The 27576-nt window shown below is 44.8% G+C and overlaps 1 protein-coding gene across 3 annotated transcripts in view; it reads left to right on the top strand.

The window, feature by feature from the left end:
- Nucleotides 1-27576, top strand: part of MOV10L1 (Mov10 like RISC complex RNA helicase 1) — a 72035-nt gene that overhangs the window by 30432 nt on the left and 14027 nt on the right. For all 3 annotated transcript variants that reach the window (XM_030815320.1, XM_030815319.1, XM_030815318.1), the window contains exons 10-19: nucleotides 304-418; nucleotides 5140-5317; nucleotides 5945-6015; nucleotides 8167-8258; nucleotides 13931-13989; nucleotides 14454-14554; nucleotides 22294-22402; nucleotides 23263-23441; nucleotides 24383-24529; nucleotides 26013-26134. In XM_030815320.1, coding sequence (XP_030671180.1) covers nucleotides 304-418; nucleotides 5140-5317; nucleotides 5945-6015; nucleotides 8167-8258; nucleotides 13931-13989; nucleotides 14454-14554; nucleotides 22294-22402; nucleotides 23263-23441; nucleotides 24383-24529; nucleotides 26013-26134 — 1173 coding nt within the window. The remainder of the gene's footprint in view (nucleotides 1-303; nucleotides 419-5139; nucleotides 5318-5944; nucleotides 6016-8166; nucleotides 8259-13930; nucleotides 13990-14453; nucleotides 14555-22293; nucleotides 22403-23262; nucleotides 23442-24382; nucleotides 24530-26012; nucleotides 26135-27576) is intronic.

Genomic DNA, 27576 nt, shown 5'->3' with positions numbered 1-27576 from the left:
TTTTTAAACTCCTGGTTCCAGGAGATTCTGGGGGTTCCAGCCCTGTTTTCCCGCAGCCTGTGCAGCTACGTTTACCTGTTTACAAATAGTAGAGCACCTGTGGGAACTGTTTGAGGAAAGGATCCCAGAGCTAAAACAAAAGCTTCAAACCACTGCCTTAGACCAGCTATTCATATACCAGTTCTTCTCAGGGAATGGATGGACTTTGGTCTTCCTAAAATAGGAAAGGATGTTTAGGTAAGAATGTCTAGTGATACCTGGCGATAAAGACTTGTTTTTGACTTGTGAACTTAATTTTTTAAGGAACGCAAGACGACAACTTCCAAGTTTTCTTCCCCAATATCCAATCCCAGATAGACTTAGAAAATGTGTGGAACAAAAAATTGACATCCTGACTTTCCAGCCATTACTTGCAGAGGTAGGAAGTGTCTGATGGCCTGTGGGGTGTTTGCATCTTCTAATGCTCTTGTTTTCTGACAAAGCCAGGAGGTTCCTTCTCAGGTTCAGACCTTCATCTGGCTTGTTTTCTTCACCGGTAGCTGGGATAACGAGGGTCACTGCCTGGCCGTGAGGGATGAGGCACCATAGCACTCACGCTGCCAGACCTGCTGTGCACCAGGGGCTGGCATCTCACAGCCTCACTGGGGGTCACGCATAGGGCCTTTGGGATCTGGAGCAGAAGAACTGAGGGATACCTCTGCCATCAGCCCAGCCTCTCTCGCTAGACTAGGAGGCCTTCGTTATGAGCAAGAAGTGTTCCAGCCTTTTAACATCATCCTGACAGAGCCAGCAGGGCAAGGGTCCAGGGGAGGAGAGCCCAGGTCCCCACCCACATGGGAGACAGAGGAGCATTTTCTGAGTGGGGTGGCTGGAGAAGAAAAGTTCAAGAAGGAAGAAAAGTCTAAATTTGGCAGTTTGAGGGGAGAACATTGCCCTTTGTCCAGGAGGGTTATTTTCTGTAGGGGTTTGAGGTATTCTCAGAGTCCCCAGCTAAACTGGAGTTCCAGTGCCAGAGCAGCTGGCAGCCCTGTCCTAAGGAGAATGAAGGGAATGGGACCTGGGTGTTCACCATGCGCCCTTCAGGGGATCCTTGTTTTACCAGGAGCACGGGCTGATGCCCCATGACTGGGGTTCCTCACACAGGAAACTTACTTATTCTGGCAGATGCCCCAGTGGCTCTCGTCTGGCCTGTGTCCAGGTTATACCTGCCTGACCATCTGGCACTGGGAGCCCAACCTTATGTTCCCCAATGCCAGGGAAAACCCGGCCTGGGCAGTGCTGGGTTCTTGGGATGGAAGGTGCAAATTCAATCCACTGCCGTGATAGGAACAAGTTCAGATATGTTTTACTCACAGATCCTGGGCAGGGAGGATGCCATGAGTCGGGAATGCAGTCCTCTCTCCCCCAGTCACTTTGAGTTTGTAGGCAAATGCATGAATGGTTCATTGAGGTGGCAGAAAAAGCTGGACCTGGGTCTGCTGGGATGGAGAGGTGCTCCTCAGCTCCTTCCTTGGGACCCAGGTCTGCTGGGCTTGGAGGGTGCTCCTCAGTTCCTTCCTCGGGCCACCGACTTGATGTTTTGATGCTACAGCTTTGTAGTAAGTTTTGAAATCAGGAAATTTGAGTCCTCCAGCTTTGTTGTTCTTTGGCAAAATTTATTTTGCTTTTCAAGATCTTTTATACGAATTTTAACATGCATTTTTCTGTTTCTGCAAAATACACCATTGGAATTTTTTCCCCAGAGACGAGGTCTCACTACATTGCCCAGGCTGGTCTCAAACTCCTGGCCTCAAGTATTCCTCCCGCCTCAGCCTCCCAAAGTGCTTGGGATTACAGGTGTGAGCCACTGCACCCGGCCTGTCATTGGAATTTTGATGGGAATTGCATTGAATCTGTAGATTGCGTTGGTTAGTATGGACATTTTAACAATATTGAATCCTCCAGGCTATGAACATGGAATGTGTTAACATTTATTTATGTCTTCTTTAATTTCTTACTGCAGTGTTTTGTCGTTTTCTCTGTATATGTTTTTCACTTCTTTGGTTAAATTAATTTGTAAGTATTTTATTATTTTTGCTGCTGTTGTAAATACATTGCTCTCATAGCTTCCTTATCAGATTCTTCAGTGTTGTTTAGAAATGAAGATAATTTTTGTCCTTGATTTTGTACCCTGCTACTTTGCTGAATTTATTTATTCTAACAGTTTTTTGTGGAATCTTTTAGAGTTTTCTACATATAAAATTATGCATGCCATCTGCAAACTTATTCCTTTCCAATTTAGATGCCTTGCATTTCCTTTTCTTGCCTAATTGCTCTGGCTAGAACTTCTAGTACCATGATGAATAGCAGTGGCGAAAGCAGGCATCCTTCCCTTGGAAGTTCCTGATCTTATGGGAAAAGCTTTCAATCTTTCACCATTGAGTATGATGTTAACAGTGGGTTTTTCATATATGACTTTTATCATTTTGAGGTGGTGGTTTTCTTTCTCTTTTTCTTTTCTTTTTTTCTTCTTTTTCTTTTTCTTTTTTTTTTTTTTTTTTTTTTTTTTTTTTGAGGCAGGCTCTCCTGTCACCCAGGCTGGAGTGCAGTGGCACAATCACAGCTCACAGCTGTGACTACAGGGGCACACCACCATGTCCGGCTAACTTTTGTATATCATAGAGACGGGGTCTTAAAATCCTCCCGCCTTGGCCTCCCAAAGTGTTGGAATTACAAGCAAGTACAGACGTGAGCCACCGCACCCAGCCTGGTTTTCTTCTCTTCCTAGTTTGTTAAATGTTATCATGAAAGGGTGTTAAATTTTGTCAGATGCTAGCTGGGCGTGGTGGCATGCACCTGTAATCCCAGCTACCTGGGAGGTGCTTGAGCCCAAGAGGCAGAGGTTGCGGTGAGCTGAGATCACACCATTGCACTCCAGCCTTGGTGACAGAGGGAAACTCTGTCTCAAAAAAAAAAAAAAAAAAATTCAGTTGCTTTTTCTGTATTGAGATGATCATGTGATTTCTTTTTCCTTCTGTTAATATGTTGCTACAGTAATTGATTTTCAAATGTTGAACTATCCTTGCATTCCAGGAATAAATTCCACTTGATCATAGCATGTAATCCTTTTATTTTATATATGTTTTTTGAGACAGGGTCTCGCTGTGTTGCCCAGGCTGGAGTGCAATGGTTCAGTCACTGCTCACTGCAGCCTCGAGCTCCTGGGCTCAAGCAGTCCTCCCACCTCAGTCTCCTGAGTAGCTGGGACTACAGGAATGAGCCACCACACCCAGCTAATCCTTTTCATATGCTGCTGAATTTTGTGTGCTAGTATCATGTTGAGGATTTTTTCATCAGTGTTCATATTGGTCTGTAGTTTTCTTTTCCTGAAGTGTCTCTGTCTGGCTTTGGGATGAGGGTAATGCTGGCCTCATAAGAATAAGTCAGAGAGTGTTCCCCCCTCTTGAATTTTTTGGAAAAGTTTGAGAAAGATTGGTATTAGTTATTCTTCAAATGTTTGGTAGAATTTAGCTATGGAGCTATCAGGTCCTGGGGTTTTCCTTTTCAGAATATTTATTACTGCTTTAACCTCCTTAGTAGTAATCGGTCTATTCAGATTTTCTGTTTCTTCATGGTTTAGTCTTGGTAGGTTTTGTGTTCCTAGGAATTTGTCCATTTCATCTGGGTATTGGTATACAATTGCTCATACTCTTATAATCCTTTTTATTTCCGTAGAATCTGTAGTAATGTTCCCACTTTCCTATCTTATTTTAGTAATTTATGTCTTTCTCTTTTTTTCTAGTTAATCTACTAAAAGTCTGTCAATTTTGTTGATCTTTTTGGAGAACCAACTTTTTGTTTTCCTGGTTTTCTGTATTGTTTTTCAGTTCTCTCTTTTGTTCATCTCTCCTCTAATCTTTATTTCCTTCCTTCTGTTATCTTTGGGTTTAGTTTGTTCTCCTTTGTCTAATTCCTTGCAGTGCTCATGGGAATCAGTGCTCATAGTCACAAATTCCCTCAGCACTGCTTGTGCTGCTCCTGTAAGTCTTGCTGTATTGTGTTTTTGTTTTCATTCATCTCCTAAGTATTTTTTAGTTTTTCTTATGGGGTTCTTTTGCTTTAATTCTTATCTTTGCTCTTTTGCATATAACATTGTTTTTTCTTAGCTGCTTTTAAGATTCTCTCTTTTATCACTGATATTAATAGATTGGTTTACGACGTGTGGTAGTAGAGATTCTTTTCTTCCTATTCTTGTGCTTGGGGTTCATTGGGATTCTTGAATATGTGGCCTTGAGTTTTCTTCAGATTTGGAAATTTTCAGCCACCACGTGTTCAGACGCACTTTCTGCCCTCTCACTTTCCAATTCCGGGCAGGCTGCTGTGAGTTTTCCCCCACCTCATGCTGAGGCCCTGGTCTGGCCCCTCAATGGGTTTTGCAGGATGGTGTCTCATGCATTCCTCAGTGCTGGGCTGATGGTCCCAAGTGGGTCCCCGACCTTCTCCAGACCACTCAGTGCTGCTTGCTCTTCCCAACACTCAGCCCCACACATCAGAGCTCCTCTCCTCAGAGACCATGCAGCTCCCCTGGGTCCTCTGTGCTGGGGCCTAGGAGCTCTGTTCAGGCACAGGTGGATCAGTCATGGGGCCCCCATGGATTGTTTCCCCAGTCTTGGGATCACAGTCCTTTGCTGCGTGATGTTCATTGTTTAAACACCATCATTTCTTATTTCTCTGTCTCTTTTAGTTTTTTTCAGGCAGAAGAGTAAATCTGGTCCTTGTTAGTCCGCCTTGGCCAGACCTGGAAGTTTGTCCTTTTTTCACAGATGTTTGTGGAAGCCAAATTCTGCCTTTCCAGAATTAACGTGGAGAACCTGAAAAAGAGCAGGGAGTGTAGACAGGAGTGGGCAGTGCAGGGAGGGACACCGCCAGCTGGAGCCCCACAGCCTCATGCCAAAGGCCAGGGAGTGTGCTGGAGCCCCATGGCCCTCGTGCTGAAGGCCAGGGAACGTACTGAGGCATCTGCAGACTCTGGCGAGCATCGCCCCACCTGGGGGGCCATCTGCTGAACTGGAGCTGCTGGGACTTTCCCGCTCCGGAGCTGCTGCCTTCCAGAGTGCTGCTGAGCTATCGCTGACTTTATAACATTTGGGTGTTTTCCAGCTTCTGAACATGTCAAATTACAAGGAGAAGTTTTCAACTTTGCTGTGGCTTGAGGAGATTTATGCAGAAATGGAACTGAAAGAGTATAACATGAGCGGGATCATCTTAAGAAGGAATGGGGATCTGCTGGTTCTGGAGGTCCCAGGGTTGGCTGAAGGGAGGCCTTCTCTCTACGCAGGTGTGTTTGTTACTCACATGCTTCGCTGGGTAGACTAGCAGAGAAACCACACTTGAGAGAAGATACCCTTTAACTGGCAATATGACAGTCACATTATCACATTTTCTTTCTTTTGGGTTAGAATTTCACTAAAAATCAGCAACCTATGTACATCAAGCATGTTTCTTTGTTGTATTTCATTATTTGTAAGCAGTTGACCCCAGTATTGTATTTGTTTGTTCGTTTGTTTTTTGAGATGGAGTCTCGCTCTGTCGCCCAGGCTGGAGTGCAGTGGTGATCTCAGCTCATTGCAACCTCTGCCTCCCGGGTTCACGCCATTCTCCTGCCTCAGCCTCCTGAGTAGCTGGACTACAGGCGTCTGCCACCACGCCTGGCTAATTTTTTTTTTTTATTATTTTTAGTAGAGATGGGGTTTCGCCATGTTAGCCAGGATGGTCTCGATCCCCTGACCTTGTGATCCGCCCGCCTCAGCCTCTCAAAGTGCTGGAATTACAGGTGTGAGCCACCGCGCCCAGCCTGACCCCAGTAACGTTTTATTGAACCTCCTCAGTGTTGGATTTTATAGGACAGCCCAGAAATTTGTGATTTTGTATTAGCTTTAAACATGGTAATATGTTTTTTAACTAGGTGATAAACTGATTTTAAAAACTCAAGAGTACAATGGACATGCCATCGAATACATCAGCTACGTGACTGAGGTGAGAGCACTCTCTCAATGAGTTTGTGTTAGACGCACCCTTCTGACCGGTTGGAAAGGTAACGTTCTCCCCACAGCTCTTGGGGAGATGCTCCCATATGCATTGGCTATTTTGGAAAACGTGAAGATACAGTGAATCTTTAAATGATTTTTGATGCATAAAGGAAACTTAATACTATAATTTTCAACCATGTAAAACATATTTATCTTTTAGGTTATATGTAAGTCATGAGGTTTGCTTTGAGTTGTATTTGGGCATTCTGAATGGATTCCGGAAGAGCTCGCAGAGTGGAGGCCTTGAAAGGAAAAATACACCTATGAGTTTGCAGCTCTGATGTTTGTGTGAAGGTGGTTTTTTTGGCTTTGAGTAGCTCCTGGTGCTCCAGATGGTTCTGCATGGGGTGGTCTGTGACTCTTGGGCTGGACTTTACTGGTCATGTACTGAGCATAGCACTGGGAGTGATACTGGGATCTGCATGAGAAGGGAGGTGCTTTATCTGTGCATCAAGGAAGATGAAGCCACACATTATTTAATGTAGAAAACTTGAAGGGAGAATGCCAGAGCCTTTACTGTCAGAAAGAAGAAGGGCTGAGAGAACTAGAAGAGCCTGGTAAGGATCTGGAGAAGAGGCAGCTTCCTACCTTTGCCGCCACAGTCACTCTGTGCTACACTTTCATGCAGGGTCCATGCTGTGGCTGACTTCATAGAATGGGATATTTCCCAGAAGACAAAATCTTGGCAGGATTTCAGAGATTTTGTAATGACTTAGGCCATCGCCTGTGGACTGAGATGTGAGACACGAGTGACATGACCTCGCCAGCTCTCCATTACCCACCTTTGCTGTTGACCAAGTTGACATGAGGAGCCCAGGATGGCCGAGTGACCATCTTAGTCTCCAAATAGTAGACCAGCTGTGCCAAGAAAGGAAGCTTTGCATACCGAAACCTCCAAAGAAGCAGAGCCAGAGATCTCAGGAGGAAGGCACCTGCCTGCCTCCACCCCTGGTTCCTGAGCCATATGGCTGGGCCTCCATGCCATTGATGAAACCGTGGCATCTGAAATGACCTTCCATATCCTTTTTAGCTCCAAAAATTATTTTCATCTTTTCAGGCTCTCTTGGATGTCACCTCCTCCTGTTCTCAAGTAAACTAACGCATGTCTCCTGTGTACAGTGAGGACTAGGTCTGTCTTCCTCATCCTCAGGGGAAACGATCCCACGACCCTGTACCACTGTTGCTTCCCTTCCTCCCGGAGCTGGAAGCCAGCCCAGAGCGTAGCTTCCCGACCCTCTGCTGGTGTCAGCCCTGACCCTCAGGAAACTCACGCTGCCAGGGTATCGCCTGAGTCACCTGGAGAAGAGCTTGAGCTCCTTTTCAGATCAGGGCTTTCCTTCTTATTTTTCTACCCATACTGTCTAAGAAAGAATATGCACAACTGATCATGCAGGATCTTGCTTTAGCTGGAGGGCTTTTCTACTAAAAGGTGAAGTCTTGTAATGACTTTTTTTTTTTTTTTTTTTTTTTGAGATGGAGTCTCATCTGTCACCCAGCCTGGAGTGCGGTGGTACGATCTTGGCTCACTGCAACCTCCGCCTCCCAGGTTCAAGAGATTCGCCTGCCTCAGCCTCCTAAGTAGCTGGGATTACAGGTGCCCAACACCACTCCCGGCTCCTTTTTCTATTTTTAGTAGAGATGGTTTCGCCCTGTTGGCCAGGCTGGTCTTGAACTCCTGACCTCAAGGTGATCCGCCCACCTTGGCCTCCCAAAGTGCTGGGATTACAGGTGTGAGCCACTGCACCCAGCAGACCTTCTTATCGAGGCTTCCTTACAGTAGGTAACACTTGGCTATACTTGTGGTTGTTTTGTTTGTGTCCTATGGAGTCAGTGACCTCCCACACATTCTCTATTCTCAGAGCCTTAGGAGAAGCTATGGCCAAGTGAATAGAAGTTCAGTAAGTATGAGTGTGGAGTGATCCATTTCCTCTTGTTTGTATAATTGAATGGCATAATGATTTAATCCTTTTCAACTAATTTTGCAGATAGATATCAAATTTTAGCTCAGAGCTATAGAACGAATTTTTGATGATGTATTGCTAGATATAGATACCACATTATTTCAAGAAATCAGGTATATTGTTTGTTTCTTTTTTAGATTCACGAAGAAGATGTAACTCTTAAAATTAATCCAGAATTTGAACAAGCCTATAACTTTGAACCTATGGATGTGGAATTTACATATAATAGGTAATGCTTTTAGTGAGTCTTCTTTCAAATGTCTTTTTTTTTTTTTTTTTTTTGAGACAGGGTCTCGCTCTGTTGCCCAGGCTGGATTGTAGTGGCGCAATCTCGGCTCACTGCAACCTCCGCCTCCCAGGTTCAAGCAATTCTCCTGCCTCAGGCTCCCAAGTAGCTGGGACTACAGGTGCCCGCCACCATGCCTGGCTAATTTTTGTATTTTTAGTAGAGGCAGTGTTTCACCATGGCCAGGCTGGTCTTGAACTCCTGACCTTGTGATACGCTCCCCTTGGCCTCCCAAAGTGCTGGGATTACAGGCATGAGTCACCGCGCCTGGCCATCTTTTTTTTTTTTTTTTATTAGAGAGGGGGTCCCAGGCTGGTCATAAACTCCTAAGCTCAAGCGATCCTCCTGCCTCAGCCTCCCAAAGTTTTGGGAGTATAGGTATGAGGCACCACGCCCAGTTAATTTGTCTCTTTATCTTTAATTGGACAGTCTTCTCTTGAGTATGTCCGTTGACATCTAAGTAGTGACGTAGGAGCCCCAACCGTGCCTGTGGTTGACGTGTATAGGCCTCGTGGATGGAAGTGGGCTCCTGCAGCATTTTTGCATACCCCGTGTTTCTAGCTTTATTATCAACTATTTTTTGGGATATAAAGGTGCATATATTTGCATGTTCATTCTTTCCCAGGCCTCATGTGCATCGGATCTTTGGTTCATGCCTCACTGTCATTGTCAGCTACCAGCTCCTTACTTTTATTTGTTTTCTTGTCAGATGAGGGGTGCTGTGACCTGGCACCCAGCTGGCTTTTTCTTCCTCCACAAAACCATTAACTAGTCATGCACAAAAAATGTATTCTTCAGTTTTAATTCTTTTGAACTTTAGAAAAGGAGTAACTTGCTGTATTTGGTTCCTAGGAGTCGCAGATTTTCACCAAACATGGTGTTCCTGAGATGGCTCCGTGTTGTTGTCTGTAACTGCTGTTCATTAGTTTGCGGTTGTGTGAATACCCACAGTTTTTCTGTTGATGGACATCTTCATTGTTTCCTGTTACTATTGTTTGCTGCTGTTCCTAGAGCTGCTGTGTATGTAGGGGTGGGATTGCTGGGTTTGGGGTGTTTCCAGCTTTACAAGTGGTTGCATCAGTGACTTCCAGTATCCATGTGTATAACAGCCTGCTGATCGGTGCCCTTTCTGTAATCTGATTTTGTTCGACTTCCTAATTGGTGCCAGTCTGGTAGGTGTGTAATGCCTCTCATGATGGTCTTGATTTACTTTTCTCTGGCTTATTTACAAGGCTGAGAATCTTCTTGTTCGTGGGCCGTAAAATGTTCATCTTCCAAGAAATGCTTGCTTGCATCTTTTGCCCTCTTTTTTATTGAGTAATTTATCCGATTTTCATTGTTGTAGGAGTCCTTTCTGTATTCCTTATGATAAACTATTCTTAGGTACATATCTTCTCCAGGTTTGTTCCTTATCTTTTAGCTTTTTAAAAAGTATCTTTTGAGGCTAGGTGTGGTGGCTCACACCTGTAATCCCAACACTTTGGGAGGCCAAGGCAGGTGGATCTCTTGAGGTCAGGAGTTTGAGACCAGCCTGGCCAACATGGGGAAACACCGTCTCTACTAAAAATACAAAACTTAGCGGGCATGATGGCACATGCCTATAGTCCCAGCTACTTGGGAGGCTGAGGCAGGAGAAATGCTTGAACCCAGGAGGCGGAGGTTGCAGGGAGCTGAGATCATACTGCTGCACTCCAGCCTGAGACAGAGCGAGACTCTGTCTCAAAAAATAAATAAATAAATAAATAAAAAGTTATATATATATATATATATATATATGTCTTTTTATTAACAGAAGGTGCTAGTTTTCATATAGTCAAATTTATCAATTTTTTTAATATTAGTATTTTTATGTCTGTCTGAGAAATCGGCAGTATTTGGGCTACAGCCAGATTGGAATGTGTTGAGAATGAATGAATGGACTACAGGGGAATGGAGAAATGTCGTTGATTCCTTTTTAAGGCATTTGCCCATGAAAGCAGGGAGGGCAGGATGGAGAGAGAGTGAGACAAATTGGTGACCAAAGAGATACAGGAGGCCCAGGAGGGGGTACTTTTTGTTTGCTGTGCAAGATGAGAGACCCCAGCATGTGAGTGCCATGAGAAGGCCCAGGAATGGGAAGGAAGGGGCAGCTGTGTTGGATGAAGTGTGAGGGTTGACTGGGGCCACAGGGAGCAGCAGCGCTGGTAGAAGGCACACAGCCTCCATCATGGCAGCCAGAGAGACTGCAGCCGACATCCAGGCCTGGACTCCTTGACCTGTTTTGACTCTGGAACAGAGCTGATATTCACAGTGTGAAGGGATATCTCGTTGTGGATATAATTTGTATTTTTCTAATGACTAATGATGCTGAACATCTTTTCTTCTCTTTTTTTTTTTTTTTTTTTGAGACGGAGTCTCGCTCTGTTGCCCAGGCTGGAGTGCAGTGGCGCGATCTCGGCTCACTGCAAGCTCCGCCTTCCAGGTTCACACCATTCTCCTGCCTCAGTCTCCCGAGTAGCTGGGGCTACAGGTGCCCACCACCACACCTGGCTAATGTTTTTTTTTTTTTTTTTTTTTTGTATTTTTAGTAGAGATGGTGTTTCACTGTGTTAGCCAGGATGGTCTCAATCTCCTGACCTCGTGATCCACCCACCTCAGCCTCCCAAAGTGCTGGGATTACAGGTGTGGGCCACCACACCCAGCCGCTGAACATCTTTTTATGTGCTTTTTTGCCATTTGTACAAAATATTTGTTGAAGTCTTTCCTCAAGTCTTTGGGCCCATTTTAAAAAATAGTTTTCTCGTGATTGAGTTTGCAGAGGTGTTTGTATAGTTTCAGTACAGTGCTTTATCAGATATGTGTCTGTGCAAATATTTCCTCAGACTACAGCTTGTATTTTCATTGTTTTTATAGTGCCTTTTGAAAAGCAGAAATTGTTAATTTTGGTGAAGTCCAGTTTATGAATGTTTTCTTTCACAGATGTTTTAGTGACGCATCTCAGAAATCTTTAACTAATTTGGATCTCAAAGATTTTATCCTGTTTTCTTTTAGAAACTTGGCAGCTTTAACCTGTACATTTAGGATTATGATCTATCTCATTAAGCTTTGCAAATTATATGTGGGGTATGAATGGAAATTGGAGGGTGGAATGAACATCCAGTTGTCCAAGCATTATTTGATGAAAAAACTGCCCTTTCTCCAATGAATTACTATTGTACCTTTGTTAAAAAAAAAAAAAAATCAGTTGACCAAATATTTGTTGATCTGTTTCTGAAGACTCTCTGTTGTGTTCCATTGGTACACTTGTCTGTCTTGACACCAACATTACAGGGTCTTACTGTCTGTCTTAGTACACTCAGTCTGCATTAGCATAGCACCATAGATGGGGTGGCTTATAAACAACAGAAATATATTTCTCATGCTCTGGAGGTCGGGAAGCCCAAAGTCAAGGCACCAGCAGGGTCAGTGTCCTAGTGAGACTGCTTCCTGGTTCGTAGGCGGCTGTCTTTTCCCTGTGTCCTCACGCAGCAGAAGGGATGAGAGAGCTCTCTGTACTCCCTTGTGTAAGGGCACTAATTCCATTCATGAGGCTCCACCCTCATGACCTAATCACTTGCCAAAGGCCTCAACTCCTCATACCCAATAACATCACACTGGGGATGAAGTGTCACCATATGAAGCTGGGGGGACACAAACATAGTGTATGATATGTGCCTTTATGACAAGTCTCAAAATCAGGTTGTATCAAGCCTCCAACTTTGTTCCTTTTCAAGGTTGTCTGGCTATTCTAGGTCTTTATTCTTACATGGATTTTAGGTCATATCAGTTTCTACAGAAAGCCTGTTGGGATTTTGATTGGGATTACATTGAACCTATAGGTCAGTTTAAGGGAGAATTGGAGAATTGAAATCTTAATAATAATGAGTCCTCCAGCCCTTGAAAATGGTATGTCTCTCCATTTATTTGCATCTGTTTTCATTTCTTTTAGCAATATTTTATACTTTTCAGTGTATAGGTTTTATATATCTTTAGTCAGAGTTATACCTATTTAAAATTTTTAAATGGCTATTATAAACAGTAAATTTAACTTAAATTTCTAATTGCTTGTTTCTAGTATTTATAAAAAGCAATTGATTTTTGTATGTTTACCTGGTATCTTGCAAGTCTCCTAAACTGAATAGCTCCAGTAGCTTTTCATAGAGTCTATAGGATTTTCTACATATACAATCATTCACTCAAAGAATGACAGTTTTAGGTTGGGTGCAGTGGTTCATGCCTGTAATCCCAGCACGGTGGGAGGCTAAGGCAGGCGGATCACCTGAGGTCAGGAGTTTGAGACCAGTCTGGCCCACATGGGGAAACCCCATCTCTACTAAAAATACAAAAAATCAGCTGGGCCTGGTCGTGGGCACCTGTAATCCCAGCTACTTGGGAGGCTGAGGCAGGAGTATCGCTTGAACCCAGGAGGCGGAGGTTGCAGTGAGCCAAGATCACACTACTGCATTCCAGCCTGGGCGACAGAGTAAGCCTCCATCTAAAAAAAAAAAAAAAAAAACCAAAAACAGTTTTACTTCTTCTTCTCTTATTTGGATGCTGTGTATTTGTTTTCCTTGCCTTCCTGCGCTGGTTGGAACTTGTATGCCAGTGTGGAATAGAAGTGGTGACAAGTGCTGCACTGGCTTCATCCCTGGTCTTAGGGGAGGGCTGTCAGTCCTGAGCGAGTTAGTACAGCATAGGTGGTAGGTTCCGTAGTGGCCCTCTATCAGGTTGAGGCTGGCTTCGTCCCTGGTCTTATGGGCAGGGCTGTCAGTCCTGAGCGAGTTAGTACAGCATAGGTGGTAGGTTCCATAGTGGCCCTCTATCAGGTTGAGAAGATAGATTCTTATTTTAGTGAGTTTTTAATCAAGAATGGATATGGGGCCAAGTGTGGTGGCTCACACCGGTAGTCCCAGCACTTTGAGAGGCTGAGGTGGGAGGATCACATGGGCCCAGGAATTTGAGGCTTCAATGAGCTCTGACTGTGCCACTGCACTCCAGCCTAGGCAACAGAGCAGAGTCTCTTTAAAAAAAAAAAAAGAAAGAAAGAAAGAATGGGTGTGGGATTTTGTCCCATGCTTTTTTTTTGTTTTGTGTTTTTGTTTTTTTGTTTTTGCTTCTTTGGTATTCTCTAGTGGTTTTTACAAAATTTTTTTTAAACAGTCTCACTCTGTCACCCAGGCTGGAGTGCAGTGGTGCCATCTCAGCTCACTGCAACCTCTGCCTCCCAGGTTCAAATGATTCTCATGCCTCAGCCTCCTGAGTAGCTGGGATTATAGGTGTGCACCACCACCACGCCCGGCTAATTTTTGTATTTTTAGTAGAGGCAGGGTTTCACCATGTTGGCCAGGCTGGTCTCAAACTCCTGACCTCAGGTGATCCACCCACCTCGGCCTCCCAAAGTGCTGGGATTACACGTGTGAGCCACCGTGCGCCCATCCTCTCTAGTGTTTTTCTGTTCTCTATTTCATTGATTGTTGGATTGTTGCTGTGATTTTTTTGTATTGACTTAAAGATCGTATCATAAAATTTTCATTACCTTATGCCAGCCTTAATATTTCTGAATGTAAGGTTATTTTATGTGGTTTTCTTTCCTGCAGGACCACAAGCAGACGGTGTCACTTTGCACTTGAACAAGTCATCCACTTAGGTGTAAAAGGTATTATTTTTATAGAATGATAGTGTTACATCTTCACAGAGTATTTTTATAGGCTTCATGTAAAATTTTGTGTAAAATAGTCTCTTCAGTCATAATATTAGAAGTAAAACTTTGTTATATTCATGTTTTTAATTTTCTATCAAGTGTTGGTGTTTTCTTACTATTTCAACTTAGTGAATAACTAATAATAGCATGCTTAAATAACTGAAAATAAATTTATCTTGCTCGCTTTTCCCTTCATAAATGTAATTCATTTTTGTTTTTACAGATGGGCAAGTAAATGGCTTTGTTGTGAAGAATATGCAGTACTAATAATGCTATAATTTAGAAACAGTATAACAGGCAGGTTAAGAAAGGAAAGGAATAGAACATTAATTACTTTAGGGTCAGCCATAAACAACCTCTATTAATTTTTTTTAGCTTTTTAGTTATACCTATGCTCTTACCATTTTTTGTTTTAAAAGTGTTGTTTCCAGAAGAAGTTATTTTACAGTCTCCACAAGTGACGGGAAATTGGAACCATGCACAAGACACCAAAAGCAATGGACAGTCCACCGGCAAAAAGGTAGTGCTCAGCAACGTGGCTGTCTCTACACAGGGGGTGGCTCAGCAGCGTGGCTGTCTCTACCCAGGGGATGGCTCAGCGGTGTGGCTGTCTCTACCCAGGGAGTGGCTCAGCGGCGTGGCTGTCTCTACACAGGGGTGGCTCAGCAGCGTGGCTGTCTCTACACAGGGGTGGCTCGGCGATGTGACTGTCTACACAGGGGGTGGGCATTTCCTTCTTGGAGTATTAGCGCTCAGTTGACTGGAGTATTAGAGCAGTGTGGTTCACAAATAACTCTAAATTGCAGTTAAAATAAAGTGAACTAAAATATTCAAAAATAGATTTAGTGTAAAGTTTATATGCAAGGGCTAAGATGGCTATAATATATTAAATAGGGGAAGCAAAGTACAGATGTTTATATGACCTTAGAGTTGGGTTTTTTCTTTTTCTTTTTTCTTTTCTTTCTTTTTTTTTGAGACAGAGTCTCTCTCTGTCACCCAGGCTGGAGTGCAGTGGTGCAGTCTCGGCTCACTGCAACCTCTGCCTCCTGGATTCAAATGATTCTCCTGTCTCAGTCTCCCGAGTAGCTGGGACTACAGGCGTGTGCCACCACACCCAGCTGATTTTTGTATTTTTAGTAGAGACAGGGTTTCACCATATTGGTCACACTGGTCTCAATCTCCTGATCTTTTGATCCACCCTCCTTGGCCTCCCAAAGTGCTGGAATTACAGGCGTGAGCCACCACACCTAGCCTTAGAGTTTTATTTTTAAATTGTATGGTTTATGTGTACACTTAGGTACATTTATGTGATTGTGTATGCATGGAAAATGTCTGGAAGGATACACACCCCACAGATTGTTAACATTTGCAAACTTTGTGAATGTTGCAAAGATATTTTATAAAAACTTCTAGGCCGGTCGCAGTGGCTCACGCCTATAATCCCAGCACTTTGGGAGGCCAAGGCGGGCAGATCATGAGATCAGGAGTTCAAGACCAGCCTGGCCAAGATGGTGAAACCCCATCTCTACTAAAAATCCAAAAAATTAGCTGGGTGTGATGGTGTACACCTGTAATCCTACTCGGGAGGCTGAGGCACGAGAATCGCTTAAACCCAGGAGGCAAAGATTGCAGTGAGCCAAGACTGAGCCACTACACTCCAGCCTGGGCAACAGGAGCGAAACTCTATCTCAAAAAAAAAAAAAAAGCTTCTATAATCCAGTCACTCCATAAATAGTAATATAGTGCCTATTACATGCCAGGTATTGTCCTGGCCTCTCAGTATATTTTTGTGAATACAGTAGAAATGGTTTTATTTATCTTCGTATTTCCAGTAACAAGAAAATCATCTATGTCATGGTGGAGCTTACAACTTATTTTGTGCTATTCAAATTTGGTTTTATGAGCATGTTTTCAATGTATAACATGAATTTTTAAATTATATCTAATATTCAAAAATGCTTACCATTTTATAGTTCCTCCCACAAAATGCGAAAATGATAGGTTGAGAATGCGTACACAGTCATGGAAAACATGACAAATGAAGCAGCAGGAGGTTATCCTTGAAAGTCATCTGTGGCGTATTTTATAGTTGATCTCTTTTTTTGTTCTGCAAATAGAAAAGAGTCTTCCTTGGACAGTGCTTTTCTTCTCCGTCATCACCTCATTACTGGTTCATTCTACTGCCTGATTCTCAGGGAGAGTCTGTGGTGCAGATGGTGTGTGAGATCGGGGAGGTGTTACTATTTAGGTGGGCACATTCCTAATTGACTATAGATTTTAAAATGTGAAACATTATCTTCTTATGGATTAACTAGATTGAAAATAAACTCAAGAATATTTCATATGTCAACCAAGTTAGAATTTCAGGGACCAGATTTATCTTCCTTCCTGAAATAATAAAAAATCAGACAAACTATATGGAACAACAATTTCATACATTAACATCAGCTATCATAGGACAGGGATTCCTGAGAGAGGAAACAAATGAGGTGACCTCATGGTTTTCCCAACTCACAGCCTTCCGAGAGTGTCTAGGCCAGAGAGCACCAAGAGGGAGCCCAGGCAGAGCCCAGTGACCTATCTGAGTACAGAGACAGCATTTGGAAGGGTGGGGAGGACAAGGGGGTTAAAGCTGACAGAGTAGAGTGCTGGGGAGAGGGCAGGGGACAGAGAGCATCTGGGGACCTACAGAGATTCCTTCTTGAGTTTTCAGCTGAGCATTGATCGGTGCATGATGTGAGTAAAATACCCAGGCCTGGAAAAGAACCAGCTGGAAAGAGCAGCAAGAACAATCCTTAAAGTTGACACAGTGCCAGAAATGGCTGTGCCCATAGCCAGAGAAGAAAAACCTCGTAATTCACATGTAGAATCCATGGGAGGGTGTTGTCTCCGGAGTGTAGAAAGTCCAGCCCTTGACTGAAGGCTGCTCCGGCCCAGACTGACAAAGTATGATAGCCTCAAAAGAAGCAAGCTGTTCCCAAATAATTGGATTACATCCCAGAACAAAGTTTAAGAATATTTATAGGAATATAAAATTATTCAGCACCCAGCAAGGTATAAAATGGACACTGACATCTGGTTACAAAATGAAAAAGTGAAAAATGTAACCCGAAAGGAGAAAATTTAGTCAATTGGAACCAACCCCCCCAAAATAACATGGTGGAATTAGCAGACGAGGACATTAAAACAGTTATAAATATGTTCCATGTGTTCAAGAAAGTAGAATACATGAGCAGGTTAAGTGGAGACACGAAAGATATATAAAAGACAATTTTCTAGGAATGAAAAATTCATTGCCTAAAATGAAAAATATATTGGACAGAATTATCAGCAGACTACACAATGCAGAAGGAAAAATTAGTGAACTTGAAGACGGAGCAAGAGAAACTATCTAAAATGGAACAGAGGCGGAGGCTGTAGTGAGCCGAGATCGCGCCACTGCACTCCAGCGTGGGCAATAGAATACAGCAAGACTCCGTCTCAGAAAAAAATTAGCTGGGTGTGGTGGCATGTGCTTGTAGACCTAGCTACTCAGGAGACTGAGGCAGGAGAATCGCTTGAAACCAGGAGGTGGAAATTGCAGTGAGCCGAGATCATGCCACTGCACTCCAGCCTGGGTGACAGAGCAAGACTCTTGTCTCAAAAAATATGTATATACACATATATATTTTATATATATACATATATACTTACGAATATACGTATTTTTTATATGCACATATATATTTTATATACACATATTTTTATATGTATACATGTATCTATATATGTATATGACACATGTATGAGACCAAGAGGGTTCATCCCAGGAATGGCTTAACATTCCAAAAATCAATGTGTAATATACCATATTAACAAACTGAAAAGGAAAAACCATATAATCATGGCAGTAGACTTGGAAAAAGCATCTGACAAGATCCAGCATCCATTCCTGATCAAAATTCAGCAAACTAGAAATAAAAGGAAATCTCTTTTACCTACAAAAACCTACTTAGTGATAACTAAATGTTCTTTGCTTGTAAGATCAGGATCCGGGCATGTTTACTCAGCATTTCTGCCCAGCATTGTGCATTGTAGACAGGCAATTAAGCAGAAAGAACAGACATCCACATCCTGTAGAAAGTCTGACGGAGGCCGAGTGTGGTGACTCATGCCGGTAATCCCAACACTTTGGGAGGCTGAGATGGGAAAATCACTGAGAACAGCCTGGGCAACATGCAAGACTCTATTTTTAAAAAGTTTAAAAATTAGCTGGGCGTGGTGGCACACACCTGTAGTCCTAGCTACTCAGGAGGCTGAGGCAGAAGGATCCCTTGAGCCTGGGAGGTCGAGGCTGCAGTGAGCTGGGATTGTACCACTACACTCCAGCCTGAGTGGTAAAGTGAAACTCTGTCTCAAAAAAAAAAGAAAAGAAAAGAAAAGAAAAAATAAAAAAAATCTGATGGAATCTAAAATGAAGCTGTTAGAACTAATAAGTGATTTTGCAAGATACAAGATTAGTGTAGAAAAATAAGTTGTATATATATTTCCAGTAAACACTCAGAAATTGTTTTTTGGTTTTTTGTTTGTTTGTTTTGAGACAGAGTCTTGCTCTGTTGCCCAGGCCAGAGTGCAGTGGCGGATCTCGGCCCACTGCAACCTCCGCCTCCCAGATTCAAGCAGTTCTCCTGCCTTGGCCTCCTGAGTAGCTGGGATTATAGGTGCGTGCCACCACACCCTGCTAATTTTTGTATTTTTAGTGGAGACCAGGTTTCACCATGTTGATCAGGCTGGTCTTGAACTCCTGACCTCATGATCCGCCTGCTTCAGCCTCCCAAAGTGCTGGGATTACAGGCGTGAGCCACCATGCCAGGCCTGAAATTTTTTTTTTTTTAAGTAGCACCTAAATGTTTTAAACATTCGGGATACATCTGACAAAAGACGTAAATAAATGGAGAGAGATACTATTTGTATCTCTTGGGTCAGAAGATCCCATATTATCAAGTTGCCTGTTTTACCTAAAATGATCTGTAAATGCAGGACACATGCAAAAACATGAACCTGGATCCATACCTCACAGCATAGACAAAAACTAACTTACTCTGTGGTTTATAGCCGTAAATGTAAAGCCTAAAACTATACATCTAGAAAACAGCATAGAAGAACATCTGCACGTCCTTTGTTTGGGCAAGGATTTTTTATATGTGACACTAAGAGCATGACTTACAGAGAAATTGATAAATTGGACTTCAGTGACATTAAATATTTTGCCGCTGAAAAGACACTGTTAGAAAGTAAGGCACAATGGCATACACTTTTAGTCCCAGTGACCTAGGAGACTGAGGCTGGAGGATCTCTTGAGCCCAGGAGTTCCAGGCTAGCCTGGGCAACATAAAAAAACTCTGTCTCAAAAAAAACAAAAGAGGCCAGGCACAGTGGCTCACGCCTGTAATCCCAGCACTTTGGGAGGCCGAGGCGGGTGGATCACGAGGTCGGGAGATCGTGATCTGGCTAACACGGTGAAACTCCGTCTCTACTAAAAAAATACAAAAAATTAGCTGGGCGTCGTGGCGGGCGCCTGTAGTCCCAGCTACTCGGGAGGCTGAGGCAGGAGAATGGCGTGAACCCGGGAGACGGAGCTTGCAGTGAGTCAAGATCACGCCACTGCACTCCAGCCTGGGTGACAGAGCGAGACTCCGTCTCAAAAAAAAAAAAAAAAAAAAAAAAAAAAAAAAAGACACTGGTAAGACAATGAAAAGTGACAGACTAGAGAAAATGTTTGCAAATCACATCTGATCAAGAACTTGTATTCGGAAAACATATGAAAGTACTCTACAAACTGCCTAAGAACTCAATTTTTTGTAATGGATCAAACACTTGAACACTTTACCAAAGAATACATACAGATGGTAATAAACGCATGAAAGATGTTCAACATCATTAGTTGTTAGGGAAACACAAATTAAACAACAACGAGGTACCACTGAACACCTACTAGAATGGCCAGAAATTGAGTTGGGCCATCTGCGCGTTGGTGAGCACCTGGGGCCGCTGGCACGTACCCTCCGTGGGAATGGGGAGTGGCACACCACTGTGCAAAAGATGTAAGAAGCTGGACACACACCTGCCATACAACCCAGCCATTTCTCTCTGGGCGTGTGCCCCAGAGAGATGAAGACATAAGGCCACATGAGGACCCATATACAAAGTTCACAGCAGCTGGGTTTTTAATCACCAAAAACAAAACCACCCAGTATCCGTGAGCAGGTGACTGGATAAGCAAGTTGTATTGTGTTCGTACAATGGAACGTGACTCAGCAATACAAGGAGCAAACTGTTGACACACAACAACACAGGTGGCTCTCCAGCGAATCACACTGTGTGCATTTATATGAAGTATGAAGTTCGAGAGCACGTGAGCCAACCAGTGCCAGTGGAGGGGCTGCAGCACAAGGCGGCTCTGGAGACTGACGGGTCTATTTGTCATCTCGACTGTGCTGATGGTTTTATGGGTATGTGCACATGTCAGACTTGTCAAGTCACACACTTTAAATATGTGCAACTTATTGTATGTCAGTCACACTCTGCAAAACACAATGGTTGTGGGAGGAGGATATAGGCGTAATCTTCTAGACCATGGGTGTCCAATCTTTTGGCTTCCCTGGGCTATGTTGGAAGAAGAATTGTCTTGGGCCACCCATAAAATTCACTAACACTAATGATAGCTGATGAGCTGAAAAAAAAAATCACAAAAAAATTTCATAGTGTTTTAAAAAGTTTATGAATTTGTGTTGGGTTGCATTCAGAGCCATCCTAGGCTGTATGTAGTCCATGGGCCACTGGTTGGACAAGCCTGTTTTAGTCTAAAACTTAGCAATGTGTGTAAATTTTTTAATGTGAAACTTTTTTTTTTTTTTGAGACAGAGTCTTCCTCTGTCCTCCTAACTGCAGTGCAGTGTCGCAATCATGGCTCACTGCAACCTTGACCTCCTGGACTCCAGCAGTCCTCCCACCTCAGCCTCCTGAAGTGCTCAGATTATAGGTGTGAACCACTACCCCTGGCCCCAGAACTTTCAATTTTATAGATTCCAGAATCTATCCTATGAAAGTAATGAAGTTATTTAACAAAGAATTACAGATCGTAATGAAAAAAATGGAAAATCCCACTGATTCAGGACAAATACCACTTACATTGGAACACACATAAAACCATTTCTTGTGCAGGATCCTTTTTTTTTTTTTTTTTTTGAGACAGAGTCTCACTCTGTCGCCAGGCTGGAGTGCACTGGCATGATCTTGGCTCACTGCAACCTCCGCCTCCCGGGTTCAAGCTATTCTCCTGCCTCAGCCTCCCGAGTAGCTGGTGGCACCACGGCCAGCTAATGTTTGTATTTTTAGTAAAGACAGAGTTTCACCATGTTTGCCAGAATGGTCTCCATCTCTTGACCTTGTGATCTGCCCGCCTCAGCCTCCCAAAGTGCTGGGATTATAGGCGTGAGCCACTACGCGCAGCCTTTTTTTTTTTTTTTTTTTTTTATGATTTGGAGGGGTCTCCGTCACCCAGGCTGGAGTTGGTTGTGCAATCTCCACTCACTGCAGCCCCGCCTCCTGGGCTGAAGTGATCCTCCCACCTCAGCCTGCCAAGTAGCTGGGACCACAGGTGAGCACCACCATGCCTGGCTAATTTTTTTTTTTTTTTTTTTTTTTTTTGTATTTTTGCTAGAAACAGGGTTTCACCATGTTGCCCAGGCTAATCTTGAACTCCTGGGCTCAAGTGATCCACCTGTCTTGGCCTCCCACAGTGGTGGGATGACAGGTGTGAGCCCCTGCCCGGCCTGGTGCAGGATCTTGCCTGACGTCAACAGGCAGCACTGGTTCTTTGCACACTCTCCAGGCCCGTGAGACCCAGAGCCCTGGGCTGTACCCTTGACTGTCCCCTGCAGGTTCCCCCACTGCCCAGCCTGGAAAGCAGGTAGGATGTACCAAGGGAAGATGATATTAATAAAATAAAATTTAGTCTTGTGCTTTGGTTTCATCACAAATTTTAGTTTATTTCTAAAAGCAAGTTCAAAGAAAAAAGCATAAACCTTTTTAGCAGTTTTTTATCTGATAGTTTGTTTTTTCTTTATTTTTCAAAGGGTCTGACCTGTGATCCATCCAAAGAGCTGTTAAATAAATATAATAAGTAGAACACTAGATGTTGACGTTTGCTCTTTCAACCAAGCCAGTGTAAACACCAAGCTGTTTTTTTAAAACATTTTTCTGCCTGATAATTTCTAGACTAGGAAAACAATGACGGACCAAGCTAAGCGTGGAACAAAGGAGAGGCGTGTTGGTGACAAGGACCTGCCGGCTCTGGCGCCCTTTACTGCAGAGATGAGCGATTGGGGTATGTGCCTGTGAGGGGCAAGGAGAAGAGCAACTGTGAAACTCTCGCCTGGAAAACGGGGACTTTGAGGAGTGGGCTCTCATGCAGAAGGAAGAACAGTCAGGGGGCATGTGGCCTGTGACAGGCGGCTGCCGTCTCCACCTTGACTGGAGACTTGGTGTTTTAGGTTAGATACTTTAAGAAGACTTTTAGGTTCTGGGTTGTTTTTTCCAGGTACTCTTTGCAGTTGTGGACATTTTTTAATCCAGTCTCTAATATTTGAGTGTGATCTCTAAAGCCACAGAATCAGTTGACAGCCTGTCATTTTCCTCTCAGAAGCTGCATTCGTTCTCCTGACCCTCTTTAACAAAAGCACAGACAGGTTGAGTGCAGGGCTTACACCTGTCATCCTAACACTTGGGAAGCTGAGGTGGGCAGATCACATGAGCTCAGGAGTTCGAGACCAACCTGGACAACATGGCGAAACCCTGTCTCTATACAAAAAAAAAAAAAAAAATACAAAAATTAGCCAGGTATGGTGGTGGGTGCCTGTGGTCCTAGCTACCCGGGAGGCTGACGTGGGAGGATCGCTTGAGCTCAGGAGGTGGAGGTTACAGTGAGCTGAGATTGTGCCACTGTACTCCAACCTGGGTGACAGAGCCAGACCCTGTCTCAAAAAAGAAAAAAAAAAAATGCAGACAGATTATTAAAGGGAATGCCCTGTGTGCATCTTACCCATGGTCACACTGGAGCTACTCCCTGTCTGTGACTCTGATTTAGCCTTTGCACAGACGTGCTGACGCCTCACCTAGGTGAGGACGTGTCCACAGCTGTTGAGAGCTGTTTGCATCTAACTGAAACTTTCTCCACTTTGAATACAGCAGATGAAATTCAGACCCCTAAAGCAAGAAAGATGGAGTTTTTCAATCCAGTGCTAAATGAAAATCAGAAGTTAGCAGTTAAAAGGATTCTGAGTGGTGACTGCCGTCCCCTCCCATATATTCTCTTTGGACCTCCTGGGACTGGAAAGACAGTGACAATAATAGAGGCTGTTTTACAGGTAAGGACAGCGGCGCCGCGGGTGCTGCGGCTCTGTGCTGCTGTTCACATGTCGTCCGTGTCTTCAGGAAGTGTGAGTTTAGATTGTAGAATCGGACAGCTGGAAAGAGTTTGAGAAATACCAGTTATTTCATAATGTTAAGTCTGTTTTTGTGGGTATGTAGGGATTTAAAAGCTTATTTCATAGGTTTAGAAGGAAACTCATTTTTAGCCTAGTAAACTATTTTATCTGAATCATGAAATTTTGCTGCAGAAAAGAAGTTACTCTTATAGTAGCTACAGCCACCATTCTGCAGAAGTTTTAGGTATCTTCATTTGTAATTGAAGTTAAGTTTATGAAAATATTGTCTACAGATGCTTCTTGACTTTTGATGGGGTTACAACCCAATAAACCCATCGTAATGGGATTTGGGAAGCCTGTTTCAGGTTCATCAAGGCATGATCCCTTGTAAGATGAGGAGCAGACTGACTGGGGATGGCCTTCACACCATCATAGTCAAAAAAGCGTTAAGTCAAACCATCATAAGCCGAAGACCATCTACATTTAGTGTCATTCAGGATTCAAATTAGCAAACAGGTATTGAGCGCACAATTGTACCACACGCCAGATATGTGCAGATGAATCTAACTCTGTTTCTGCCCTGAAAGGTGGTTTAGAATCTTAGAGAGTGCAGAGAACCTTCCCACCTAACCCACTCCTTGGCAGCAGTGTAATGAGGCAGAGTCGTGGCCCAGGTCTCAGCGTGTTGGGGGCTGGCATCTGAGCCCACGCAGCTGAGTCCCTGCACCCGAATGTGCGTGTTGAGGTTAGACTCCTGGTTTCCACCTTGCAGTGTGGATGTTGAGCCTTGGTCTGTTGTGTGTTGTGTTGAGGTTAGGTGCCTGGTTTCCACCTTGCGGTGTGGATGTTGAGCCTTGATCTCTTGTGCGTCTTTGTTGAAGGTACACTTTGCCTTGCCGGACAGTCGGATTTTAGTCTGTGCGCCCTCCAACAGTGCTGCTGACCTCGTGTGTCTGCGGCTGCACGAGAGCAAGGTGCTACAGCCGGCCGCCATGGTTCGGGTGAATGCCACCTGCAGGTTCGAGGAGGTGAGCCCTTGGTGCAAGCAGTAGGGGGGCATCAGAACCCCTCCCTGGAACGTAGGAAATGCCAAGTGGGCAGGGGAGGGCAAGGGTAGGAGGGTGGGCAGAGAGGTGCCACAGAAAGCTGTGTTTCAGAAATGGCTCTGCCGTGGGCCCTCCCTCACCGCTAAATGGTAGAGCTTGATTGCTGAATATTTCATCACATTCTCACTCTGTGTGAGTTATCAGACCTATTGTGGGCATTCGTAGCATTGTAAAATTATCACATTCCTCTTTTATTTAATCCCCAAAGGTCTTGTTACTTTTTAAGTAGTTTTGTTTTGTTGGTTTGGTGTGGTTTTGTTGTTGTTTTTTTTTTTTTTTGAGACGGAGTCTGACTCTGTCGCCCAGGCTGGAGTGCAGTGGCGCGATCTTGGCTCACTGCAAGCTCCGCCTCCCGGGTTCACGCCATTCTCTGGCCTCAGCCTCCCAAGTAGCTGGGACTACAGGCACCCGCCACTGTGCCCGGCTAATTTTTTGTATTTTTAGTAGAGATGGGGTTTCACCGTGTCAGCCAGGATGGTCTCAATCTCCTGACCTCGTGATCCACCTGCTTCGGCCTCCCAAAGTGCTAGGATTACAGGCATGAGCCACCGCGCCCAGCCTGCTTTGGTTTTAAGTATCCCTTTAAGTTGCTGGTTTGGTTATAGAGTGAAGTATTGCTTTTATTTTGTTTGTTTGTTTGTTTGAGACAGAGTTTTTGCTCTTGTTGCCCAGGCTGGAGTGCAGTGGTTTGATCTCGGCTAACTGCAAGCTCCGCCTCCCGGGTTCAAGCAATTCTCCTGCCTCAGCCTCCCAAGTACCTAGGATTACAGGTGTGTGCCACCACATCCAGCTAATTTTGTATTTTTAGTAGAGACAGGGTTTCACCATGTTGGTCAGGCTGGTCACGAACTGCTGACCTCAAGTGATCCACCCGCCTCTGCCTTCCAAAGTACTGAGATTACAGGCTTCAGCCACTGTGCCCAGCCTGAAATATTGCATTTAAAAAAGACATTGAAAATGGCTGGGCGTGGTGGCATGCGCCGGTAATCCCAGCTACTTGGGAGGCTGAAGCAGGAGAATCGCTTGAACCTGGGAGGCAGAGGTTGCAGTGAGCCGAGATTGCACCATTGCACTCCAGCCTGGGTGACAGAGCAAGAGCAAGACTCCGTCTCTAAATAAACAAACAAACTGAATAGAAAATGTACAAAGTTGTTTTGGGGAAGGATCTACAGGATTATGTGTTATATTTGTGGCTCTAGAATTGATATAACATGGACTGAATTGATGAGGAAGTATGAAATATTTTGAGGAAAAAAACCTTAAATCATGACTTAGACGTAACTAAGAAGTGGTACCAGGGCAAGGTTCCCTTTTGGAGTTCTTTTTGCCCTGGTGATTCTGTCCAGTTTATAGAAGTGCTTAATAATTGGAGGAGTAAACTAACTCTACACCTCCTTGCCCCCAGATAGTTATCGATGCCGTCAAACCATATTGCAGAGACGGAGAAGACATCTGGAAAGCCTCACGCTTCCGGATAATCATCACCACATGCAGCACCTCAGGGCTGTTTTACCAAATAGGAGTGAGGTGAGCCCTGGGCATGGAGTGCAGCATGGGGCCTCCCAGGGCGGAGGTCGGTGTCCTCTCCTAGCTTCTGTGTGAGGGGCGGATGACCCAGAGACTCAGTGCTCAGGGAGCGAGGCAGGGCTGTGGGCGAGAAAGGCTGGTTGGGGAGGGCCGTGCCTGAATGGAGCCGGGGAGGCTGAGAACCCAAGGACTCAAAGGAGCCAGCAGTGGGATGGGCAGGCAGATGGACTGGCCCGTGCAGAGGCCCCACGGTTGGAGAGCACTGAGGTCTCCCCAAAGGAGACTGTGGAGCCAGAGCCTCGTGAGCAGGAACAGCCTGAAAGGGGTGGCGAGGGGGAGGCCTGGAGCCTGGGCCTGGTGGGCAGTGGAGGGGCCTTTGGGCTGACCTCTGGTGAGCTGGGAAGCCAGTGAAGGGCTTCTGAGCAGGAGAGTGAGTCTCTTGGAGTGGGCGTGGGGAGGCAGGCTGCCTAGGAAACGGCTGGGCTCTGTAAGATCAGACTCTGGGGGCCGTTTGTGCCCCTGGTGCTGGGGGCTCTTCAGGGGAGACAGGCGGGGGAGATGGATTGCGGGGTGCCGGCTGTCATAGGAGGGCCTCCCCTGGGGGCTGGGAGGAAGAGCTTCAAGCCCAGGGAGGCTGAGTGAGGACCAAGGCACTCTCAGACCCCAGTGCAGGCGGGTGGGGTCGGGGAGGCAGCAGGCAGCTCCCTCGCAGTGAGTAGAGCCAGACAGTGTCGGGGGCACAGGCTGAGGGTGAGAGAGGGAGAAGCCGGGGCCTCTGAGGGAAGCCCCACCCTCCCTGACGGCCTGGAGACAGGTCGCCCTGGACAGTGTCCAGCGTCACGGTGGTCGTGAGGGTGACCACAGGAGGTGGTCCGTCAGCTCCACATGGAGCAAAGGCACAGCCAGCCACGCCTAAAACAACATGTCACGAATGGTTTCATCGGCGCATTTAACTCTCTCACATACGTGATGTCCTTTCATCATGAGATTAGTAAAACATGATTGATGAGACACTTTACATTTTCTTTGGTTCAAGTCTTCAAAATCCACCATGTATTTTACACTTAGAGCGTGTCAGGTTTCAGACTAGCCACTGTGCGGTGCCCGAGAGCCGTGTGTGGCTACTGGATTGGACAGCACAGATCTGAACAAGAGAGGGATTTTTTTTGTTAATGTGTGTTGATGAGTCAAAGGTCAGGAGGCGAAGAGCCGGTCCTCACTGGGGTGCAGAGGGCTCTGTGGGGGCAGGGCGGGCACTGCATGGACCCTGCACCCTGCACCCTGGAGCTGACGTTCAGGTAGTGGGAGGAGGTGACCGGCTGGGGCAGGCCACTCTCAGAGACGCTCTGTGCAGAAGCAGGGAGGGTGTTGCAGCTCAGCTGCAGAGGCCCCACAGGGTTAGTTGGCCACTGGGGGTGGCTGGAGCGGGGAGGGGCACTTCA

This window comes from Nomascus leucogenys, chromosome 7b (assembly GCF_006542625.1).
Source record: "Nomascus leucogenys isolate Asia chromosome 7b, Asia_NLE_v1, whole genome shotgun sequence".
Classification (NCBI taxonomy): domain Eukaryota; kingdom Metazoa; phylum Chordata; class Mammalia; order Primates; family Hylobatidae; genus Nomascus; species Nomascus leucogenys.
Note: the sequence above shows the minus strand (reverse complement) of the source record. Positions and strands in the feature narration are given on the sequence as shown.